Source organism: Schistocerca serialis, chromosome 4 (assembly GCF_023864345.2).
Source record: "Schistocerca serialis cubense isolate TAMUIC-IGC-003099 chromosome 4, iqSchSeri2.2, whole genome shotgun sequence".
NCBI classification, from domain to species: domain Eukaryota; kingdom Metazoa; phylum Arthropoda; class Insecta; order Orthoptera; family Acrididae; genus Schistocerca; species Schistocerca serialis.
In genome coordinates this window covers 16,138,128-16,156,454 of record NC_064641.1, presented here as the reverse complement: position 1 = coordinate 16,156,454, position 18,327 = coordinate 16,138,128, and the positions used below count along the sequence as shown (strand labels likewise).

At 42.1% G+C, this 18,327-nt stretch overlaps 1 protein-coding gene across 1 annotated transcript in view; it reads right to left on the bottom strand.

Moving 5' to 3' along the window:
• LOC126473670 (solute carrier family 22 member 1-like) overlaps positions 1–18,327 on the bottom strand; it is a 76,686-nt gene that overhangs the window by 33,879 nt on the left and 24,480 nt on the right. The window contains exon 3 of the mRNA XM_050100903.1: positions 2,332–2,574. Within this exon, the coding sequence (XP_049956860.1) occupies positions 2,332–2,574 (243 nt within the window). The remainder of the gene's footprint in view (positions 1–2,331; positions 2,575–18,327) is intronic.

Below are 18,327 nucleotides of genomic sequence, written 5' to 3'. Positions count from 1 at the left end.
TAGCTATCAGGATGACGACTTTGGAGTTGAGGGTGCCGGAACTGGGCCTGTGCTCGACTCCCCACTACCAGTTGAACACTGATTGGTGCGCCCTGCTTTCTTCTAAAAGACTGCGAGAAATAAAGGCGACCACGGCCATGTGGCAGTCTTCCCTTCGTGCTTCTCACGGAGAATATGCCATTCTCTGTCAGCTTCACATTGGCTACGCTTGGCTCACCCAAGGCCACGGCCTACGGCGTGAGGATCCACCCCACTGTCAGTGTGGTGCCAATCTGAAGGGTGCTGAGCGCCTACATCCTACTGGGATGCCCTAATCTGACCTCCCCCACTCCCCCCCCCCCCCCACACACACAGACACAGTGTAACCCTAAACTTGTAGATACACTGCCTCTGGTGCTAGTGGATGGCGTCAGAGTCGCTGATCTGGTTTTAAATTTTAGCAGTGAAGGTGGTTTCTAATCGTCTCTGTGAGGGAGGGCATAATGGCCTCGGCAGTCTCTTGAGGGGTTGGAGGGATTCCCTGCAGCCTGCTCCGACCGAGGGGGTACGTGGCTGCCCTTTGTCGGAGGTCCAGCCTGGCTTTTGGCTTTCGCACATTTCAAGTTCTTACTCTTTTACTCGTATGTCGTTGGTTTACTATCTCGTCGTCGCTGTTGTCTTTCCTGAGGTTTTATAAACTTGTCTGTGTTGCTAGTTTCTGTTGTGATAATAGAGTGAGAGTAAAAGCCAATCGCATGCAGAGGGAATGTCTCCCACCACATGAGATGTTTTGGGGAGCTCCACCTGCTGTCTGGGCGGAGCAATACACCCACTTTCTCCTACCTACACTTCACTCACTTCTACTTGCTTGTATCTCTAAATTTTATTGATTCTCAGTTACAATGGGTCCATCAGGATTTGTCTTCTGTGTCCTTCCTCTCTGAGGAACCTCCCGGCTTGACACACATACGATGGAGCGACTGATACCCTCGTAGTTTGGTCTCTTAAACTCCATCAATCCAAGGGACATCAGAGTAAAAGCAAAAACAGTAGCTGGTTATACCATAAAAATCTTTTCAAGGATTTAGTTTCTAAGAACTAATGGAGCACATCAAACAAATTTTTATCCACATTAAGAAATCGTCAGTTGGTACTGTCTTAAAGTTTTGGTTATGATTACAGAACATGAACAAACTTTATTTACATATAGCAGGAAAAAATGAATCGAAAACTCAAAATAACCCTTTCTACCTGGGAATAAATATGTTATAAACAGCCCAAGGCAAATAAGTGGACAACTAAAACCATAAATTTACAAATACATCTTACATAATTATCCTATATATTATATTTCCTTATAGAACAGAGTATGGATTGGTAGAAAAAACTAATAGCAAAACATTTGGTTGGCTGTGATCCAGCAACTATAAGCTATTTAATTACAGGACGTATATACACCCACTACGGTTGCACAAAATTTTGTCAACTGACCACGATTTCGATTTTTCATCAGAAAAAAAAGTTGCATGGAATACATGCAATCACACCATGGTTTCTGTTTGGCGAGAGCACTTTCGCTCAGACGTTTTAAACCATGGTGTGATTACATGTATTCCATGTAACTTTCTATTCCGATGGAGATTACCCTACTGCAATCGAAACCATGGTCAGTTGACAAAATTTTGTGCAACCGAAATGCCTGTATATATGTCCTGTAAATTAATAGTAAAAAATTGATTCTATAACACACTGTCACAATGCAATACATGGTACTGAAATATCTTAAATCTTAGGTCAATGATGTGTAATATTAATCTACTTTCAGCTTCTTGAGCTCAACTTAGTATTATTATAGAAAAGTGTGAACGATAGCCGTGTGTGTGTGTGTGTGTGTGTGTGTGGACACAAGAAAGCGCTGTAAAATCGTTATGCAACTAAACCCTTAAGTAGCTTTGGCTTCTATGTACGAATAAGATTATCTTTTGCTTTTCTCTATTTATTAACATAAATGTCTAGTACTACTGAAAAAAATCCATCGTGCATTAACAAGTAACTGACTTCACCACAGTGCCAGCAGAAAAAGACACAATGTGGAAATGCAATGTAGTGCGTGTGACATATAGGAACACGTCAACGATAATGACAATGTACTCTTATTATAGTGATTGAAACGGTAGCAAATTGTGAAGAATGTACCACATATTTGTCGTTATTGAAAAACCAATCAAAACTTCTAAAAATAGCTCAACTTCTTATTTACTAAAAATAATTAGTTTGTCTTTTCGTGAATTAATCAAAATTATTAAGTGATTCATGATGGGTGAAACCAGTAATAAAAAAATAGCTACGCACATATCGCCTATGTAGCCAAACAGTAACCCCAGGGCCACTCCAATAATCTGTGAGTAGAACAAGACGTCATTGACGGCCTGCTGGTTGTCGCAGACCCAGTTCATCTGTGACGTCACCGTCAGGGAGAACCACGTGTCGTCATACTCCCAGCCGTGCTGGCACTTCACAGGTTCCCTGCTGCCGCCGAAGTCCGTCACATCGCTCTGGTTGTACATCAGGCACTTGCTGAACGAGGCTCCTTCCCTGTAACAAGGAGGAAATAGCGGTAGGGCATAAAAGAGGAGCTCACTGCGTACTCATGTGACGCGAAAACAGTGGAAAACTAAATATCCGAAATAATTACATCCAGACAAGTAGAGAGATTCTTGATATTACTGAATAACTTTTTGTTGTGTCATATTAACACGCGACTGTGTTGTGACCTTTAATTGTCTCTATACGCTGTGAAATGCACAAATGTTTTGAAGAGTGGCACATGCGAAAATGTCAATGTATGTTGTGGAGATGGGTACTAGTTTGGATAGCCACAAGCAACTGAACGTATTTTCTAAGTACACAAAGTCTTAATATTAGCCTTGATTCTTTTTTTTTTTCAGCCCTCGTAGACGATATTTTTCAGGGGAGCTTAAGAACATGCCTGCAGTAAATGGCCTTTCCATTGTGATTGAGTTGATGGAGCAAGTTCAAATTTGTTGCAGCGCAAGCACCTAACCAGAAGCCGAAATATAATAATGGACGAACACGCCACGAGGAATAGTTCCTTAGCAGTGGGAGCAGCATCGTTTGTTCTGCACCGATGTAGGTATCTACTGGACGACATGAAATTTATGACTCAGTATGCTGACAGATGTCTGAGAAAAGTTCCAATAGGCATTACCGAGAAAAAAAAAGTATTTCATATACTGTCCTAGAAGGGAAATGTTACATGCTGAAGCACCATTCAGATTTATATGAGACTGTAGAGATGTTCATCACATGACGAGTTTTTAAATGATTAAACTTTTATTCCTTCCGGAAATGGTGTAAATTAACAACATCAGTTTGCAAAAACAGACGTAATGTCTTATGGGATAACAGCAATCAGTGATTTTATAATGTTACTTAAAATCCGTCTTGATTGCAAATTTTTTTATTACTTATTTATTCATATGACCGGTTTCGGTTCATTCAGAACAATCTTCAGATCTGATATTTCAGTTACAGGAGTAACCCGTCCAAATCCAGCAACTTTCACATGCTACGTCACATAAAATTTAATGTGACATAGCATGTGAAAGTTGTTGGATTTGGACGGGTTACTCCTGTAACTGAAATATCAGATCTGAAGATGGTTCTGAATGAACCGAAACCGGTCATATGAATAAATAAATAATAAAAAATTTGCAATCAAGACTGGTTTTAAGTAACATAACAACATCAGTATGAGGTGTGACACCCGTGGGCCCCAAGACACACTTGTGTTTATCGTGTTGTGGAAGCAAACAGCCTCCTAATATGGCCTTGGGGAACCTCTTGCCATGCCTGAAACACATGGTGGGCCAGTCACATAAGTTGCTGGCTAGAAGCCCGTAGGAAGTATACGTCATCCCGTCGTGTTTGAGACGTTCCCTGTAGCTGACAAATCAGAGGACTGGTCAGACCATTCAGACATTCGTACATTTCTCAAAGTGTTTATGGTGGGAACTGCAATGTGGGGTCTGGAATTGTCCTGAAACATTGGGACCCTGATCATTAAAATTATGACAACATGATTTCAGACAATGGAAAATCCAGGATGGAATGTAACAATACGAGAGAACGAAAGTTGCTACTCACCATATAGAGGAGATGCTGAGTCGCGATAGGCACAATAAAATGATTTATACAGTCATAGCTTTCGGCCATTAAGGCCTTTGTGAGCAGTAGATACACTTACACACACGCACACACACACTCTCACGCACGCGCAGCTTGCACACACGTCTGCAATCTCAGAGAGCTGAAACTACACTGCCAAGTTTAGTTTCTGCAGTAAGGATGTAGAGGCTTATCTCATGAGCGGTAAGATAGATACTACCTACAGGAAAATTAAAGAGACCTTTGCAGAAAAGAGAAAAACCTGCATGAATATCAAGAGCTCAGATGGAAACCCAGTTCTAAGCAAAGAAGGGAAAGCAGAAAGGTGGAAGGAGTATATAGAGGGTCTATACAAGGGCGATGTACTTGAGAACAATATTATTGAAATGGAACAGGACGTAGATGAAGATGAAGTGGGAGATACGATACTGTGTGAAGAGCTTGACAGAGCTCTGAAAGACATGAGTCGAAACAAGGCCCCGGGAGTAGACAACATTCCATTGGAACTACTGACGGCCTTGGGAGAGCCAGCCCTGACAAAACTGTACCATCTGGTGAGCAAGATGTATGAAACAGGCGAAATACCCTCAGACTTCAAGAAGAATATAATAATTCCAATCCCAAAGAAAGTAGGTGTTGACAGATGTGAAAATTACCGAACTATCAGTTTAAGAAGTTACAGCTGAAAAATACTAACGCGAATTCTTTACAGACGAATGGAAAAACTGGTAGAAGCCGACCTCGGGGATGATCAGTTTGGATTCCGTAGAAATGTTGGAACACGTGAGGCAATACTGACCTTACGACTTATCTTAGAAGAAAGATTAAGGAAAGGCAAACCTACGTTTCTAGCATTTGTAGACTTAGAGAAAGCTTTTGACAATGTTGACTGGAATACTCTCTTTAAAATTCTGAAGTAGAGAGGATATAAAATGTAGACTGGCAATGGCAAGGAAAGCGTTTCTGAAGAAGAGAAATTTGTTAACATTGAGTATTGATTTAAGTGTCAGGAAGTCGTTTCTGAATGTATTTGTAGAGAGTGTAGCCATATATGGAAGTGAAACATGGACGATAGATAATTTAGACAAGAGGAGAATAGAAGCTTTCGAAATGTGGTGCTACAGAAGAATGATGAAGATTAGATGGGTAGATCACATAACGAATGAGGAGGTATTGAATAGAATTGGGGAGAAGAGGAGTTTGTGGCACAACTTGACTAGAAGAAGGGTTGGTTGGTAGGACACGTTCTGAGGCATCAAGGGATCACCAATTTAGTGCTGGAGTGCAGCGTGGAGGGTAAAAATCGTAGAGGGAGACCAAGAGATGAATACACTAAGCAGATTCCGAAGGGTGTAGGCTGCAGATGGTACTGGGAGATGAAGTAGCTTGCACAGGATAGAGTAGAATGGAGAGCTGTGTCAAACCAGTCTCAGGACTGAAGACCACGACAACAACAACCGTGATTCCAGGAACCGGAGGGATATGGGTGTTGAAACTCGCTGCCCCTCTAATCCACCCCTTTGTCCCCCTCTGGCCCCCTTTGCTATACGTGTATGTATTCTTAGTCAGCAAGGTCTGAGAAGAGTCAAGACTTGTTCTGAATCTAAATGGTATAATCAGAAGTGACGACATGATTATGTAAAGGGGCGGGGCTGGGCTGAGTTGTGTGAATCTCCTTACATTAAGGTCCCAGACAAGTCGACACTTGTTGATGTATTAAAACTTGGAGGTTTCTTATTTCTCATATTACAGAGATGCATGCTGCACACACATCAGGGTGATGTCAGAATGTGACAGCAGTGTACTCGCAGACTGCCAAGAACAATTACAGAAGAAATAGCCTATAATGATTAGGGCGTTTCGGAATAACTGTCCCCTTAACTTTTACGTTAATTTTAAACACATGTTTTCTTTGTGTAAACCAGTGTTGCAAAAGCTTTCAATATGAATTTGGCAGTAACAAGGCGGCAAACAACCACATGTTTTATTTGCCATATTTGAATGATCGCCATAAAAGCAATTTTCGTTGTAAGGAACAGAGAAGTGTGACGTCAGCACACTCTGTAATGGAGACGCGACAGTGGCGGGGGTCTTTTGGGCCTCAGCTGTGGTCCCGGCCTGGGTAATGAGTTCAGGATAGGCAGTGCTGGAGACAGCTTTTGTGCGACGTATCGGCCGCTCCGTGTGTGAAAGACCAAGTTTTATGCCATGTGTTGAACTCTTAAGTTAATTCATCATTGACGGGTGATACGTGTAGTCAGACTGCGAAAACTCTACATAGGTGTCAAGACACTGAAGCGTCCTCAACCATTACACTTTGCAGAGTCGCGATTGTTGCTCTAAACAAAACTCTTTTTAAAGCAATTGGTTGCTAACTAGAGGCGCTAAAGAGAAATTGAATAGGTAGTGTTTGACCGTTTTATTACCGATTTTCTGTGAGTGCAGAATTAAGCGAGGGCCTTTAATTTCCGATTTTTCTGAAGTTATGACGCTTCCGGATTTCGAAACTGAGCGCCCAAGTGTAATGTTTCCTTGGTATAGTAGTTTTCTTTGTTGAGATAAGATGTGCTGCTAGCTTCACTGCACACATACGGACTCCTACTGACGGACTGTTCTTGCTAAAACTCTTTCTATCTTATTTCTTCTACTGTAAGACCGCCATTTGCAAATGAATTCTACTTGATTTGTTAAAATAAACTGTGTTAAATTTCAATAACTACTAGTCATCTCCAGTTACTTAACTACCTACATTACTAATTTTATTTGCAGATGTTGCCGTATTTTCTAATTACCATCACCTTCTAGATAAGTCAGTAAAATCTAAGGACTCTACAGCCAAGTTGGCCAAAGGGACGTAAACGAAGCACTGTGTTGAGCCTAAAACCTAGGAGGTTGCACATTTACCCGACCCTCTACTAACTCTAACGCAACTTTCAGCACTAATTCTATTAGTCGAAGCTGCTGCTGGAATTGGCTTAGCATCTCCATGATGCTTTTGCGTTACTGAACTTATAACGAAATGTGCTGCTTGTAACCTCCCCCTACTTATCGACCTTGATGACAGTCAAAATTAAACCGCGTGTACCTAATGGAAATTTGGAAAAAGCAATCGTCGCCGAAGTTAATCTGTCGGTAAAGAGGGAGGAAAGGGTTACATCTAAATGAAAGGAAAAATGCAAATGAAACTAGTGGAAATTAATTTTGAAAAGCGGTGAAGTTAATAAATAAAGTAAATCTGCAGTCATTACATTAACAATTAACTGGCGTTAATTAGATATTTGAGATATGGGGAAAATTACGGTCGCCAGTCCTATGGACAACTACTATAATAACTGAAAAAGAAAGGTTATTGCACATATAATTAGAACTAAAAGAGTGGCAACTGAAGGTTGACACATGTTGTGTGAAAACTGAATGTTTGTCAGAAGTAATCAATTTCGCTACACTCTGACTTAGTTTAGCAAAAGAATTAATAAAACCAGAAAATTGAAAGTTAATTTAGTGACTGAAATTAATAGTGAACTTTGTTTCTGAAGCACTACGAAATTCAATAATACAAGGTTAGTCTTGGGCTACCTCAACAATCATTTCAAAAGCTACTTGAATCTACGCAATTTAAAAATTTGTTGTTGTTGTGGTCTTCAGTCCTGAGACTGATTCGATGCGGCTCTCCATGCTACTCTATCCTGTGCAAGCTTCTTCATCTCCCAGTACCTACTGCAACCTACATCCTTCTGAATCTGCTTAGCGTATTCATCTCTTGGTCTCCCTCTACGATTTTTACCCTCAACGTTGCCCTCCAATATTAAATTGGTGATCCCTTGATGCCTCAGAACGTGTCCTACCAACCGATCCCTTCTTCTGGTCAAGTTGTGCCACAAACTTCTCTTCTCCCCAATCCTATTCAATACTTCCTCATTAGTTATGTGGTCTACCCATCTAATCTTCAGCATTCTTCTGTAGCACCAAATTTCGAAAGCTTCTATTCTCTTCTTGTCTAAACTATTTATCGTCCATGTTTCACTTCCATACATGGCTACACTCCATACAAATACTTTCAGAAATGACTTCCTGACACTTAAATCTATACTCGATGTTAACAAATTTCTCTTCTTCAGAAACGCTTTCCTTGCCATTGCCAGTCTACATTTTATATCCTCTCTACTTCGACCATCATCAGTTATTTTGCTCCCCAAATACCAAACTCCTTTACTACTTTAAGTGTCTCATTTCCTAATCTAATTCCCTCAGCATCACCCGACTTAATTCGACTACATTCCATTATCCTCGTTTTGCTTTTGTTGATGTTCATCTTATATCCTCCTTTCAAGATACTGTCCATTCCATTCAACTGCTCTTCCAAGTCCTTTGCTGTCTCTGACAGAATTACAATGTCATCGGCGAACCTCAAAGTTTTTAATTCTTCTCCATGGATTTTAATACCTACTCCGAATTTTTCTTTTGTTTCCTTTACTGCTTGCTCAATATACAGATTGAATAACATCGGGGAGAGACTACAACCCTGTCTTACTCCCTTCCCAACCACAGCTTCCCTTTCATGTCCCTCGACTCTTATAACTGCCATCTGGTTTCTGTACAAATTGTAAATAGCCTGCCGCTCCTTGTATTTTGGCCCTGCCACCTTTAGAGTTTGAAAGAGAGTATTCCAGTCAACATTGTCAAAAGCTTTCTCTAAGTCTACAAATGCTAGAAATGTAGGTTTGCCTTTCCTTAATCTTTCTTCTAAGATAAGTCGTAAGGTCAGTATTGCCTCACATGTTCCAGTGTTTCTACGGAATCAAAACTGATCTTCCCCGTGGTCGGCTTCTACTAGTTTTTCCAGTCGTCTGTAAAGAACTGGCGTTAGTATTTTCAGCTGTGGCTTATTAAACTGATTTTTCGGTAATTTTCACATCTGTCAATACCTGCTTTCTTTGGGATTGGAATTATTATATTCTTCTTGAAGTCTGAGGGTATTTCGCCTGTTTCATACATCTTGCTCACCAGATGGTAGAGTTTTGTCAGGGCTGGCTCTCCCAAGGCCGTCAGTAGTTCCAATGGAATGTTGTCTACTCCCGGGGCCTTGTTTCGACTCATGTCTTTCAGAGCTCTGTCAAGCTCTTCACACAGTATCGTATCTCACACTTCATCTTCATCTACGTCCTGTTCCATTTCAATAATATTGTTCTCAAGTACATCGCCCTTGTATAGACCCTCTATATACTCCTTCCACCTTTCTGCTTTCCCTTCTTTGCTTGGAACTGGGTTTCCATCTGAGCTCTTGATATTCATACAAGTCGTTCTCTTATCTCCAAAGGTCTCTTTAATTTTTCTGTAGGCAGTATCTATCTTACCCCTAGTGAGATAAGCCTCTACATCCTTACATTTGTCCGCTAGCCATCCCTGCTTAGCCATTTTGCACTTCCTGTCGATCTCATTTTAGAGACGTTTGTATTCCTTTTTGCCTGCTTCATTTACTGCATTTTTATATTTTCTCCTTTCATCAGTTAAATTTTATATTTCTTCTGTTACCCAAGGATTTCTTCTAGGCCTCGTCTTTTTACCTACTTGATCCTCTGCTGCCTTCACTACTTCATCCCTCAAAGCTACCAATTCTTCTTCTACTGTATTTCTTTCCCCCATTCCTGTCAATTGTTCCCTTATCCTCTCCCTGAAACTCTGCACAACCTCTGGTTCTTTCAGTTTATCCAGGTCCCATCTTCTTAAATTCCCACCTTTTTGCAGTTTCTTCAGTTTTAATCTACAGGTCATAACCAATAGATTGTGGTCAGAGTCCACATCTGCCCCTGGAAATGTCTTTCAATTTAAAACCTGGTTCCTAAATCTCTGTCTTATCATTATATAATCTATCTGATACCTTTTAGTATCTCCAGGGTTCTTCCAAGTATACAACCTTCTTTCATGGTTCTTAAACCAAGTGTTAGCTATGATTATGTTGCGCTCTGTGCAAAATTCTACCAGGCGGCTTCCTCTTTCATTTCTTAGCCCCAATCCATATTCACCTACTACGTTTCCTTCTCTCCCTTTTACTACACTCGAATTCCAGTCACCCATGACTATTAAATTTTCGTCTCCCTTCACTATCTGAATAATTTCTTTTATTTCATCATACATTTCTTCAATTTCTTCGTCATCTGCAGAGCTAGTTGGCATATAAACTTGTACTACTGTAGTAGGTGTGGGCTTCGTATCTATCTTGGCCACAATAATGCGTTCACTATGCTGTTTGTAGTAGCTTACCCGCATTCCTATTTTCCTACTCATTATTAAACCTACTCCTGCATTACCCATATTTGATTTTGTGTTTATAACCCTGTAGTCACCTGACCTGAAGTCTTGTTCCTCCTGCCACCGAACTTCACTGATTCCCACTATATCTAACTTTAACCTATCCATTTCCCTTTTTAAATTTTCTAACCTATCTGCCCGATTAAAGGATCTGACATTCCACGCTCCGATCCATAGAACGCCAGTTTTCTTTCTCCTGATAACGACATCCTCTTGAGTAGTCCCCGCCCGGAGATCCGAATGGGGGACTATTTTACCTCCGAAATATTTTATCCAAGAGGACGCCATCTTCATTTAATCATACAGTAAAGCTGCATGCCCTCGGGAAAAATTACAGCTGTAGTTTCCCCTTGCTTTCAGCCATTTGCAGTACCAGCACAGCAAGGCCATTTTGGTTATTGTTACAAGGCCAGATCAGTCAATCATCCAGACTGTTGCCCCTCCAACTACTGAAAAGGCTGCTGCCTCTCTTCAGGAACAACACGTTTGTCTGGCCTCTCAACAGATACCCCTCCGTTGTGGTTGCACCTACGGTACGGCTATCTGTATCGCTGAGGCACGCAAGCCTCCCCACCAACGGCAAGGTCCATGGTTCATGGGGGGGATTTAAAAATAAGAGATTTAATTTTGAACTTGAATTAAATGATTCTGAACAATTAACAACAGTAAAATTTAGTACGTACCAAGCTGAGCTGCATTCACAGGCAAGCTAAAATATGGTAACAAAACTCGCACTCTTAATTTGTGCTTGTGTAATCTAAATATACACTCCTGGAAATGGAAAAAAGAACTCATTGACACCGGTGTGTCAGACCCACCATACTTGCTCCGGACACTGCGAGAGGGCTGTACAAGCAATGATCACACGCACGGCACAGCGGACACACCAGGAACCGCGGTGTTGGCCGTCGAATGGCGCTAGCTGCGCAGCATTTGAGCGCCGCCGCTGTCAGTGTCAACCAGTTTGCCGTGGCATACGGAGCTCCATCGCAGTCTTTAACACTGGTAGCATGCCGCGACAGCGTGGACGTGAACCGTATGTGCAGTTGACGGACTTTGAGCGAGGGCGTATAGTGGGCATGCGGGAGGCCGGGTGGACGTACCGCCGAATTGCTCAACACGTGGGGCGTGAGGTCTCCACAGTACATCGATGTTGTCGCCAGTGGTCGGCGGAAGGTGCACGTGCCCGTCGACCTGGGACCGGACCGCAGCGACGCACGGATGCACGCCAAGACCGTAGGATCCTACGCAGTGCCGTAGGGGACCGCACCGCCACTTCCCAGCAAATTAGGGACACTGTTGCTTCTGGGGTATCGGAGAGGACCATTCGCAACCGTCTCCATGAAGCTAGGCTACGGTCCCGCACACCGTTAGGCCGTCTTCAGCTCACGCCCCAACATCGTGCAGCCCGCCTCCAGTGGTGTCGCGACAGGCGTGAATGGAGGGACGAATGGAGACGTGTCGTCTTCAGCGATGAGAGTCGCTTCTGCCTTGGTGCCAATGATGATCGTATGCGTGTTTGGCGCCGTGCAGGTGATCGCCACAATCAGGACTGCATACGACCGAGGCACACAGGGCCAACACCCGGCATCATGGTGTGGGGAGCGATCTCCTACACTGGCCGTACACCACTGCTGATCGTCGAGGGGACACTGAATAGTGCACGGTACATCCAAACCGTCATCGAACCCATCGTTCTACCATTCCTAGACCGGCAAGGGAACTTGCTACTCCAACAGGACAATGCACGTCCGCATGTATCCCGTGCCACCCAACGTGCTCTAGAAGGTGTAAGTCAACTACCCTGGCCAGCAAGATCTCCGGATCTGTCCCCCATTGAGCATGTTTGGGACTGGATGAAGCGTCGTCTCACGCGGTCTGCACGTCCAGCACGAACGCTGGTCCAACTGAGGCGCCAGGTGGAAATGGCATGGCAAGCCGTTCCACAGGACTACATCCAGCATCTCTACGATCGTCTCCATGGGAGAATAGCAGCCTGCATTGCTGCGAAAGGTGGATATACACTGTACTAGTGCCGACATTGTGCATGCTCTGTTGCCTGTGTCTATGTGCCTGTGGTTCTGTCAGTGTGATCATGTGATGTATCTGACCCCAGGAATGTGTCAATAAAGTTTCCCCTTCCTGGGACAATGAATTCACGGTGTTCTTATTTCAATTTCCAGGAGTGTAGCTATGATTACCTTAACTGGACTTTGAAATTAAAGCAGTGTAATCGAATGATATTACTTTAATGCTGGCGTTTGAATTTCAACGAGACTCTAGTTCATTTCAGAAAAGGAAGGGACACTGCTTGGTAATGCAATTGGGACAATGAACAACAAAGGTTCATGCTAAGGTGCTGTATTTTAGTGATGCTAATGGAATACTATGAAAAGCTGAGGTCTGCCATACAGTTCTACAACTTTACGTGCTTTCAGTCTTCCTTGTTGGTTGATTGAAGGTTTGAAGTCGTCGATCGAGGAGGTGGCGACAATCACTTATTGTCGGCCGTCGCTGTTGCAGAAGCTGGATGTTGGCGCGCCTTGTTCTCGACATGGTCACCATGCGAAACAGGCTCTTGATGTGTGCCTGCTAATGTTTCCCGTCCGCGACACCATGACAGACGCTAACATAGCAAGTCGAGAGCAGTTACATGCTGCCAAAGCCCGAAAGCGCGGCAACTCGCGGGAGCGTCACACAATACACCTGCTCCACTGCACCACCCCAGCCAGACTCTGCTCTGCCCGCGCTCCACGCGTCAGAGTTAACACTACCCAAGATCCTAAACACTTTGGTTCTCTGCACGACCTATCGATGTTATGGTTCGATAGCATAGTTTTCCCTAGGCAAGACCCAGCTTAAAAATACAAATAATATTTGCATATATATACAAATTGTAAAAGAATTACGATATATAAAGACACCGAAGTTTCATATCTTCAGTTAACTAAATAAGGAAAAAATTATAGTACAATAGATGGAAATAGGAAGATATGCACTTCTGGCGTTACATGCTCTTCTTTGGGTCTACTCTGGTTTTTGTATCCATCATATCTGGTGCAGGTCACAGACTTATGAGCAATATTCAAATATTGGTGGAACCAGTGTTTTGTAAGTTATCTTTTTAGCGGGTGGCTGTACTTCCTAGGTTCCTTTTCAATGAATCTGGCTGTAGTTTCCCTTATCTGCGATTAGTTTTCTATTGTCGCTCCGCTTTAAATCGCTCCGTACGCTTACTCCTAGATATTTTATTGACGTAACTGCTTCCAGTGATTATTCTGCAACCGTGTAATAATACAGTAATTTACCTTTCTACCTATTTATGCACAATACGTTATATTTATTTACCTTCATGATAAACCACCAATCTCTCCACCAAACGTTGAACCTCTAGAGGTCTTCCTGCACTTTGCTCCAATTTCCTAACGTTTTGTCCTTCCCGTACACAACAGCATCATTCACGAAAAGCCTCATGGACTTCTGACGTTATCGATTAGGTCATTTCTATACATGTGGTTTGTATCCCGGAAACGACGCATACTACAAAAAAAATGTTATTGTTGAAAGTTGACATTGGTAAGGCTGTGCTACAACTGGCCACCTCCTAACCACACTTCATACATGGATGGGATCAACTTTGTATTTTCAGATCGGATATCCCCATTTTTATTACATATTCGGATTATTATGTGGTGTTCCCGTGGTGTAGGAGTAGCGTCTTAGATTAGTAACCACAACGTCCTCGGTCCCTTATGCGAAACTCTCCACCGTTTAAATTTTGATTAATAATCAGTATTGGCGACGGAACACTTACGGCATAAGAAGTCACCCTCCTTCTCCCAACGGCCTTGTCAACAAAGCTGGAGGAACGGACAGAGGTTCAGGGCACCCTCCTGGCTTTGGGGTGGGAAACTTCCCCTAAAGGAGGAAGAATCAGCAGTGATAAACGGCATGAGGATGAGGAAGGCGATGGAAACCACTGCATTAAAGACACATGACATGTATCCACAGGACATGTGGCCTGTAATTAAAAATGGTCATGATGATCTCTCCAGTGGCAAAAGATTCCGGAATAGTCCCCCATTCAGGCCTCTGGGAGGGGACTGCCAAGAGAGAGGTGACTGTGAGAAAAAGATTCAATAACTGACGAAAGGATAACGTTCTACTAGTCGGTGCGTGGATTTTCAGAAATTTGGACGTGGTAGGGAAGCTAGAAAAGTTGAAAAGGAAAATGCAAAGGCTCAATCTAGATCTAGGAGGGGTCAGTGAAGTAAAATGGAAAGAACACAAGGATTTCTGGTCAGATGAGTATAGGGAATATGTAGCAGCAGAAAATGGTTTAACGGGAATAGGTTTCGTTATGAATAGGAAGGTAGTACAGAGAGCGTTTTACTGTGAACAGTTCAGTGATAGGGCTGTTCTTATCAGAATCGACAGTAAACCAACACCAACAACCGTAGTTCAAGTATACATACCGACGTCGCAAGTTGAAGGTGAAGAGATGTAGAAAGTATATGTGAACATTGAAAGGATAATACAGTGCGGAAAGGGAGATGAAAATCTAATAGTCATGGGGGACTGGAATGGAGTTGTAGGGAAAAGAGTAGAAGAAAAGGTTACAGGAGAACATGGGTTTTGGACAAGGAATGAGAGGAGAAAGACTTATTGAGTTCTGTCATAAGTGTCTGCTACTAATAGCGAATACTCTGCTGAGGAATCACGAGAGGAGGAGGTATACTTGGGAAAGGCTGGGTTATACGGGAAGATTTCAGTTAGATTACATCGTCGTCAGACAGAGATTCCGAAATCAGATACTGGATTGTGAGGAGCAGATATAGACTCAGATCACGATGTAGTAGTGATGAAGAGTAGCCTGAAGTTTACGAGATTGGTCAGGAAGAATCAACATGCAAAGAAGGGGGGTACTGAAGTACTAAGAAGTGACGAGATACGCTTGAAGTTCTCTAAGGCGATAGATACAACAATAAGGAATAGCTCAGCAGTCAGTACAGTTGAAGAGGAATGGACATCTCTAAAATTGGCAATCACAGAAGCTGAAAAGAAAAAACCTAGGTAGAAAAAAGGTAATGCAAAGAAACCAAGGGTAACAGAAGAAATACTTCAGTTGATCGTTGAAAGAAGGAAGTACAAAATTGTTAAGGGAAATTCAAGAATACAGAAATACAAGTCGCTGAGGAATGAAATAAATAGGAAGTGCAGGGAAGTGAAGACGAAATGGATGCATGAAAAATGTGAAGAAATCGAAAAAGAAATGATTGTCTGAAGGACTGACTCAGCGCACGAAAGTCAAAACAACCTTTGGTGAAATTAAAAACAAGAGTGGTAACATTAAGAGTGCAACGGGAATTCCACGGTTAAATGCAGAGGAAAGAGCGGATAGGTGGAAAGAGTACATTGAAGGCCTCTGTGAGAGGGAAGATTTGTCTGATTTGATAGAAGAAGAAACAGGATCCATTTAGAAGAGGTAGGGGATCCAATATTAGAATCAGAAATTAAGAGATGTTTGGAGGACTTAAGATCAAATAAGGCAGAAGGGATAGATAACATTCCATCAGAATTTCTAAAATCTTCGCGGAAAGTGGCAACAAAACGACTGTTCACGTTGGTGTGTAGAATGTATGAGACTGGCGACATACCACCTGACTTTCGGAAAAACATCATCCATACTACTACGAAAACTGCACGAGCTGAGAAGTGCGAGAATTATCGTACAATCAGCTCAACATCTCATGAAACCAAGTTACTGACAAGAATAATATACAAAAGAATGGAAAGGAAAACTGAAGATGTGTTGCATGACGATCAGTTTGACTTAAGGGAAGCTAAAGAAACCAGAGAGCCAATTCTGACATTGCGGTTGATAATGGAAGTTAGACTAAAGAATAATCAAGACACGTTCTTCGGATTTGTTGATCTAGAAAAAACGTTCAGTAATGTAAAATGGTGCAAAACGTTCGAAATTGTGAGGAAAATAGGGGTAAGCTGTAGGGAGAGGTGGGTAATATACAATATGGACAATAGTAAAGAGGGAATATCATGAGTGGACGACCAAGACCTAAATGCTGGGATTAAAAAGGTGTAAGACAGGGATGTAGTCTTTCGCCCCTACTGTTCAATCTGTACATCGAAGAAAGAATGATGAAAATAAAAGAAAGGTCCAGGAGTGGAATTAAAAATTGAACGTGAAAGGATGTCTATGATGACATTGCTATCCTCAGTGACAGTAAAGAAGAATTATATGATCTTTTGAATGCAGTGAGTGCTGAATATGGGTTGAGAGTAAACTGAAGAAAGACGAAAGTAATGAGAAGTAGCAGAAATGAGAACAACGAGAAACTTAACATCAGGATTGATGATCATGAAGTAGATGAAGTTAAGGAGTTAAACTACCTAGGCAGTAAAATAACCAATGATGGACGGAGTAAGGAGAACATCGGAAACAGACTAGCACTGGCGAAAAGGACATTCCTGACCAAGAGAAGACTACTGGTGTCAAACATAGGCCTTAATTTGAGAAAGAAATTTGCGAGAATGTACGTCTGGAGTACAGCATTGTATCGTAGTGGAACAAGGAACAGAAGAGAATCGAAGCATTTCAGATGTGGTGATATGGACGAATGTTGAAAATTAGGTGGACTGATAAGGTAAGGAATGAAGACGTTCTGCGCAGAATTGGAGAGGAAAGGAATATGTGGAAAACACTGAGAAGGAAAAGAGACAGGATAATAGGACATCTGTTAAGACATCAGGTAGTGATTTCCATATTGGCAGAGGGAGCTGTAGTAGAGGAAGCCAGAGATTGGAATACATCCATTAAATAATGGAGGCCGTAGCTTGCAGCTGCTACTCTGAGATGAAGAAGTTGGCTAAGAAGAGGAATTAATGATGGGCCCCATCAGACCAGTCACCCCTTCAGATTACACACCAAAAAGTATGCACATTTTAATCAACCATTGTTGTCTATTCGTGATAGGTGGTGCTACCGTGACATTCCGCACACTCGTATTTTGTTCGTTAGATGTCTGTATCGAACTGTATCGAAAGGCTTCCGAAAGTCAAGTAACACGCCTTAGATAGTATTAATGGTTTTCTTACGCTTCCTTATGGACACCTAATACCACTTTACTTTCTGTTAAGCTTTCACGGTCCAATACAACGTATTGACTTCTATTAATTAAAAATTCTTCGACCAGTGGCATCTTTGTGAGGATACTCCTTAAGGTTATATTTTGGTTCTTAGTCGACCATATGGTCCGGTTCCGAACTCCTTTCGGAAATCTGTGTGAATAAAATCAGCTGTGTCATTAGTTTCACAGCCATTCAAAGGTGAGCTACTTTCAGCTGAATGTTTCTTGCTGAAGCTCCCCTGATTCTTTCTGAAAAGTGTCTTTCTTCAAATAACGTCATAGACGATGAACAACTACCATTCGACATTTATTGATAAGGGACGTCACAGTCCATTTTGCTTTCATATCTATATTGTGTTTAGCCTTGGATTCTACTGGGAACTTGAATAATAGGTTTTCTCGAAATTTTCTCAGGCCACTCGCGGAATCCTTACGTCAACAATGCCACTTAGCGATATCTTCCTTCTTATCAACTTGACCGACTGGTGCGCGTCTGAAGTTGTTGTGTCAAAAGCAAGGTAAGAAAAGGAAAATCTCTAAAAGCGTACTTCTTGACGTTTTGTAATTGTTTGTTCCCTCATGAAGTGGTTCCCGACTGAACACTGCTCAAAGTAGTGGAACGTTTAGCGTTTTGTAGTTGCATTCGACTTCTCATAGAAGCTAAGTTAATGAAAGATAAACCTGCGTTTATAGCATTTGTAGA